Genomic DNA, 7,290 nt, shown 5'->3' on the forward strand with positions numbered 1-7,290 from the left:
TTGCTTCACATAAGGAACTAATAAAAACTGATTAATTACACAGCCCATCTTGAAAGAATTCTGTCTGCAGAGAAACTGCAGAGAAACGGTAACACCTCTGTATTACACCTGTCAGAAGGCAGCATCCCTAGCAACCTCTCTTCTGGCAGAATTTAGCAGAAACCTTCCCCATACCAAGAGCAACTGCCTGGCTATTACTTACCTTCAAAGCTCAAGGGAAGAGCTATTTCTGTAGACCGAAAATAATTTACGTGAGGTAAATGGTTTTTAAAAAGCCGTGCTTCTGCAAGAGGCAGCAGAGTGAAATGGGAAGGGGAGGGAGGAGGCAAGTGAAGTGGTCCTGGAGGCCTGACATCCTAACCTACTTTCTGGGCGATGCTGTAAAGTCCCCCTCCTTTTCTGAGCCTCAGGGTTCACTGTCCAAGAGGGCTGGACCAGCTGATGCAAGGGCCTGTGTCTCCACATTTGGGGCAGGCTAGGTAAATCCCTCCAGGGCTAAAAGCAGAGACAGCACCTTCCTCACAGACTTTCCTCAAGGGGTGTATGACCCTGTGGATGCGGGGGCCCCCCCACACCACCCAACACGACTGCATAAGGGAGAGGGGAGTGCCCTGCACCCATTGGAAGGGGAGGACCCTCGCTGCCTGCCCTGCGAGTCAGAGAGGGGCCTTGAAGCTTGGGGAGGAGCCAGATAAAGGGAGGAAAGCTGGGGAAGGCCTTTGCATCTGAGGGGACCTTGTGAGTCAAAGCTTGGAAGTGATAAGGTACCTATTTTGTCAAAAGGACAATGAGAAGCATGGGAGAGAACGTTCTTTTGAGGGAGAGAGTCACGAAGGGCCATACTGAGGGATCTGAACTTTATTCCTGAGGCAGCGAGGGGCCATGGAAGATTTTTGAAGTGACATGGAAGAAGAGTGACATGATTTGGGGGGGGGGAAAGTGCTTCTAAAGCCTATCTTCTGGTGTGTGGGGATGTATTGGAAGCAGGGGAGACTAGAAGTGGGGAGATGGTTCAGATGCTGTTGCCATAGAATCCCAGGCTACTGGATGACAGGGGAGGACCCAAGCGCTTATTTAGCCCTGGCTTCCCTCGTTAGTTATTATTGTGTTGTCATCATTACTGGTTTCATCATTGGGCAGTGAGTTAGTCCTCGTATTCTTCCCCTGCCCCTTAGAAGGAAACTTGCCCTCCGATATTTTCCAGGACAGGGGGGAGGCTGCAGCCCCTATGAGCCCCTCCAGCCAGAGCCCTGGGCTCCCCCTGGCCCCTGCTCTGCAGCCTGCACAGAGCAGACAGATGTTTCCCACAGGGCCTGGCAGGGAGGGCTCAGGCAAGCCTGGGCTCCAGATGTTCCCAGCCAGCTCACATCGACTTGGCTTGGCATCAGCTTTTAAGGTTTCGACCCCACTCCCTCTCACTCTGCTGCCTGACTTCTCCTTCCAGAAATACAGCATCCTGTAACGATCGCATATGCTCTGTATGAGAAGTACCTGAAGGCAGACAACATGATCCGGGCCACAGCCATGTGCCAGGTCACCGACGAGACTGAGGTGGTGGTGGAGAGGGACATCATCCTGGACAACCCCACCCTGACCCTGGAGGTAAAGGGGTGCTGAAGGGGTGCTTCTCCAGCCAGCCCAGCCCTCCCAGACCACAAAGAAGGCCCTTCCCTGCTGTCAGGCCGAGGACCGGGCCCAGCTCAGCTCCAGCCTCTGCCAAATGGATCAGCCAAGAGTTCCACTCAGAGTAGCGTCCTTGGGACTTCCCTAGCGGTCCAGTGGTTAGGACTCAGAGCTTTTGCTGCAGGGGGCGCGGGTTCAATTCCTGGTCAGGGAACTAAGATCCTGCAAGCTGTGTGACGAGGCAAAAAAAAAGCAGCATCCTTGCTCCCTGTCTGGCAATATCCACAGGCACGTTGCCCTGTGGCTTCTTTGGTTGCAGCTCTAGACCCACTGGCAATGCCAGCTGAGAAGTGGCCAGAGGGGCTCTTCAGCTCACTGCTGGACATCTGCTGTGTCCTGGGCTGTGCCAGGCTTGGGAATCACAGGGGGCCACAAGGGGTGGGTCCTGACTGCAGGAAACCCACAGTTCAGCCCCCGGACACATTTGTAGAGCAAATCAGAAATGGGCATAACTCACGTGCATCTCCCGACTCTAGACCCCAGAGTTACAGAATTGTGGACTCTTAGAGACCGAGTCTCGAGCTCCCATGTCCTGCCATTTCACATATCAGTAAACTGAGGCCCAGAGAGGAGAAGGGAATTTCCAGTTACTGCCAGAGCCAGGGCTAGACCTCAGGCCCTTTCCAGGGCATCCAGCACATCCAGAGCCAGCAACAGCATCTTCCCAGTGGTTGAGAATGAGGATACCTCATTTTTTGGCTGCAGGCTCTGCTCCCAGGCTCCCTCTCAGGAGCCCAGGCATGTGGGGGCTTGCAGGTCGGCGGGAGGCACTTGGGGCCACTCTGTTCCTTCCTTAGCACTGGGGCTGGAAGTATCTGGCTGACTCCAAGCCTGTCCCTACCCACGCCAACCCCAGCCCAGTGTGGAGACTGCCAGAGCCAGACAGCACAAACCTGAGGGGTGAGAGCCTGGCAGGGAAGGACAGGCAGACAAATGGGTCAGGAAGATGGGATCTTCCCATGGGATCCCATAGAGAGCTTCATGGGTCAGGCTCCTCCCGAGTCTGCTGTACCATCTGTGCCAGCGGTCTAGACAGAGATTGCCTTTTTTTTTTTCCATCGCGGTGCCACTAGCCTCCCTAGCCCCAGATTTCTAGAGTACTTGTGGCTGCCCTAGTCCCACCCTCCCTAAGCTACACCCCAGCTTCAGAGGTTCCTGATGTCAGACAGAGGGCAGGGGGACCCAAGGCACCCGCTCCATGCAGCTAGCCTGCAATTGAGCTCTTTCATTGTCCTGGTTAGTCTAGACTGTGCTTCAGAATGGGGGGAGGGGGGTGGTCCATCACCTCCAGGGCTAGGGAGGGGGTGCCACCCCTGTTGTGGGCCCATCACTGTGGTTGTGAAACAGAAACAGCCCCCCCATTGGGAAGGACTAGAACAGAGCTTCTGGGCTCCAGGCTCACCTTCTTTCCTGCCCACCGAGTTTTCATCCTCAATCCATGATTGTCCCCTGAGCTTCTCCTGCTTCCCAGGACGTTTCCAAGAAATGCACCCCATCCCTGTAGAATGACAGGCAGCAAGTGTCATTTCCCGCTCCTCAGGCTGCGAAATGAAACATTCTGCATAAAAATTATCAGTGTTTAAATGAAGATAGTTTTTCCCCCATTATATTCCCTTATCCAATATCCTCAAACCTGCTTATAGCTTTCTCTTTAATTCAATACTTTTACTCTACATCTTTTAGACTTCCATATCAAATCAGCTTTGTCTTTCAAGAGAGTGTAACATCTTTTAAAAGGAAATCAGAACACACACAGCCTGGAAATATTCCATCAAAAACTTTCTTATTTAATCTTTTTAAAGGACATCTGCTCTTTCTTCTTTTGGGCATCTTTGTGTGAATTTGCTCTTGACGCAACCTCTCCTTACTTCAGCCTTCAGAGAATCAAGACAATCTCATCTTGATTGAATGACTCAATGCATAGCTCACTCAGAGCAGGGTACGTGGGTGATCTGTATGAAAAGATAATAATTTGGGTAAAATTCTATTATCTTACTTGATGCTGATCGGGAGTAGGCATTGAGGACTTTAGAACCAGACCATACAATCTGAACTTTGTTCCAAAGGGTGATGTCCTTCACATTGGCCCATGACCTACTGACAATCAGACACAGTCTTCTGGTGGCTCTTATCGTCTTCTTTGGGTGCACGCACAGATTTAGGTCAATAGGACAGGGTGGTAAGCAGCAATAAAGAAAGGAAAACAAATATACGAAAATCTCAAATTGAATATCAGTGTGAAAAATATGGCACCGTTTATGTACTCTTGTGTCCCAATGGTATAAAGTTATGCTTCACTCTTCAAATCATGTCATACTCTTAAATGAGTTCCATGGGAGAAATTATGGTATAGATCATGGTCTCTAAAATGTTTCAATTATGCACAAATTATTGTCAGGCATTGCAGGGTCTAGCAAGAAGATGTAAAATGGTTGCAGTGAGAATTGGTGGCAAGAAAAAAAAAACAAAAAACAAAATGAACAAAAAGCAGCGGCCTCTAAGGATCCTCAACAGAAGAAAAGAAATCCACTAGTCACCCAGTTCTGGTTTCTGTTTCCAAAGCGCTTTCTTCTGCATCCATGATCTCATTTGGCCCCTTGTAGCCCAGGGAGGGAGGCGGGGAGGGATCAGCCCTCTTTATCAGGGAGGGAGTCAAGGCCCAGGGAGATGACATATCTGCCCAGGCTTGGCGGCTTTTCAGCAGGAGCACAAGCTTTCATCTTTGGGAGCAAACAAATAGTCCAGGGTGCTTCTCTGACCAGAAACCTAGGTTTCTCCAGGCCCTGATAAAGGACCCTGTGCAGACCACATGTGGCGTGTCCTCGGAAATGGGGACTGCCCTTCCCGAGATGAACTGAGAAAGGGCCCGTGAACCCAGCTGGGAATTTAAGCCCTCTCAGCCGCTGTGATGTGCTGCCTCTCCTCCACACCTGGGTGTCCTGTCTGTATCCTGGGGATGACAGCAATTTCCTAGGAACCCCCTGCATGGATGTCGCTGGAACTTGGGAGGACTAAACCTCCTAAGGATCGTTATCCTGCCTTCCTTTGTCCTCAGCAACATCCTCCCCATCACCAAGTCTCCGGCACAGCCCCGTCAGCTCTCATCAAGGGCAGATGAAATGAACAGCCCAGCCCTGACTCTGTCAACCCCTCTCCCCACAGGTGCTGGACCAGGCCCAGGTGCAAAAGCCTGTGACCGTGAAGGTACTCTTCTCCAACCCGCTGGATGAGCTGGTGACGGACTGCAAGCTGATGGTGGAGGGGAGCGGCCTGCTGCTGGACAGCCTCAAGATCGAGTGAGTCCCAGGCTGAGGGCCCAGTGTGGGATGGTGGGAGGGGGGCAGAGGAGCCCTCCCCAGAGCCCGGGGCAGGGCAGACAGAACTCCTCTAGCCTCTGAACTTGGGAATCTGCCCATAAGGATATACGTTTGCATTTGGCTTGGGGGTTCACCAAACTTGAACTCAAGGGAAGTCCAGGTCACCAGAGCTTGGAACTGGTCCTCATATTTGGGAGATCATGGGATCCACCCACCGTGCCTTCCCCTGCTGAGGGGTCCCAGAGCTGAAGGGGCTTGATGACCCAGGGTGGCAGCTAGAGGGAGTTGAAGGAGTAGTGACCTTGACCAGAGCAGGACTTGAGGCCTCATGCTGACTCCTGCCTTTCCCCATCAGCATGCCAACCCTGCACCCCAGGCAGCAGTCCTATGCGGATTTTGAGATCCTGCCCACCCGGAGTGGCACCAAGCAGCTCCTCGCCAACTTCTCCTGCAACAAGTTCCCCGCGATCAAGGGCATGCTGTCTATCAAAGTGAACAAGTGAAGGGCCCAGGGGGCCCCATACAAACTTGGGAACACGGAGCGGGCAGGGCTCACCTGTGGAGTGAGTCCCCTGCCCACACACACTGTCCAGCCTGGGAAACTCACTCCGTCCCCCAAGGCAGCCTGGACTCAGACTTCCAGCCTCCAGCACACACCCCTCCCTTGTTCCCAGGCTGGGCTGGTTTCACCCTGGCCCACGACTTGATCACTTTTGCATGTTCCTCAAGCTGCTCCTCAACACTGCCCACTCTGTGAGCTCCATGACCCTGCTCAGCCCTTATACCCTCAATGCTGTGGGCACGGAGTGGCACCTGACCCAGCGGCTCTCCAAATGGCTATGGGGGGAGAAGATGGTCTGGACTGTTTGCTGATCCCCAGCCTGCAGTTGGCACATTCCTGCTTCTCTCTTAGGCCACTGTGGAGGTGGGGGGACGACGGTTAGCCATCTGTTGTAACACTCACAACCGCACCCTCAAAATAAATGTTAAAAAGAGCGCTATCACACAGCACTGAATTTACAGGACTGCTGCTTCAACTAAGGTGGTGGAGAAGGAGAGAGGGGGGCTGGGGCCATGTCCTTCTGGAGGACAGATGGCCTTGGGGAGGCCGTGGTCTCTATGTTCCAGTGTCCAAGAGGAGTGGGGTTGTTCCGTGTGGCTCCAAATGCAAAACTAGGGAGACGTTTCAAATCAGTTTAGGAAACCTCTCTAAGATGATGTCCAAAAATAGATTGGCTGCCTTGGAGCAGGCAGGGAGCACCTTGGAGGGAGCGCCTTGCCCAGGCAGGCTTTGGGCACTCTCTGTGTAGCCAGGCAAACTCTTCCAGGGTCTCTACAGGCGTCAGAGTGAGAAGGGACTTCAAAATCTTCACTGGAACTCTTTCACAGAGCAGGTGTGGGTGGTGGCCCAACCTCTGCTCACCCTGGACTCGCCCCAACTTGTGCCACACTCCTCCTCTTGCAGCCAGAGCCCTGCTAACTCCACCGGAACCTCCTCTGCCTTCACACATGCTCTCAGGGTTCCTCAGTCTTTGCCCCTTGAAATAACCCCAAGCAGATCCCAGAGCTTTCCGTCACTGGTGCTGACTAACCCCATTTTGGCAATCACGCCTCCCTGTTCGGATATAAGGAACCAGTCCAATCTACACAGAAGCTTCAGCCTCACATCCAGCTCAAAGCTTCTGCCCTATGCTCAGCTCAGGCCTGACCTGGGCTTGCAGAAGGAGGCACTGTGCATGCGCCCTCTTCCTTCCTCCTTCCCCTCTTATTGCTTGATCCATCAGAGTTGGAGAAGGGAGAGAGGAAATTAGGAGAAAAATGACAAAGTTCTACTTCACTGGTGTTGATGCAGCCTGGCCACGGAAGCCCGCCGCGTGGCTGGCGTGTAAATGCAGGCTTTCTGCGTTGAGTGTCTCCAACATGGTCAACGTGCCCCTCAGACTCGGCCTCTGGAGGTTCTCCCCTACCGCTAACTGCTCTGGAAGTAGTGGTCCTATCATGATGGCTTGAGCCCAGTTCCCTTTCATGGGCTCCACTGCCCTGCCGCAGCCGCCTCCTCTCCCCCTTCTACATCTCAAGCTGGTCCAGCGTCAGCTTCCCACCTCCAAGTGCCCCAGGTGGGCAGTCAGCACCAGAACCTGTGTCCATATTTTCTCCTGGTGTCAGGGAACTCTCACCAGGGCCCAGTTCTGGTGTCTGAACGCAGCTGGGCCTCCCAGTCTCTGCAGGACAGCAGGCCCCCAGCTGCGGAGGGGGAAGCTCGTCTCTCCTCTTGGAGCCTTGCCACTCT

The 7,290-nt window shown here is 53.3% G+C and overlaps 1 protein-coding gene across 1 annotated transcript in view; it reads left to right on the forward strand.

Annotated features, from left to right (window-relative positions):
• TGM3 (transglutaminase 3) overlaps window positions 1-6,008 on the forward strand; it is a 41,134-nt gene extending 35,126 nt beyond the window's left edge. The window contains exons 11-13 of the mRNA XM_082361437.1: window positions 1,445-1,602; window positions 4,846-4,979; window positions 5,356-6,008. Of these exons, the coding sequence (XP_082217563.1) occupies window positions 1,445-1,602; window positions 4,846-4,979; window positions 5,356-5,503 (440 nt within the window). The 3' untranslated portion in view covers window positions 5,504-6,008. The remainder of the gene's footprint in view (window positions 1-1,444; window positions 1,603-4,845; window positions 4,980-5,355) is intronic.
• Window positions 6,009-7,290: the final 1,282 nt, after the last annotated feature.

The sequence above is a fragment of the Balaenoptera borealis genome (genome assembly GCF_965194805.1).
Source record: "Balaenoptera borealis genome assembly, chromosome: 16".
Lineage (NCBI taxonomy): Eukaryota > Metazoa > Chordata > Mammalia > Artiodactyla > Balaenopteridae > Balaenoptera > Balaenoptera borealis.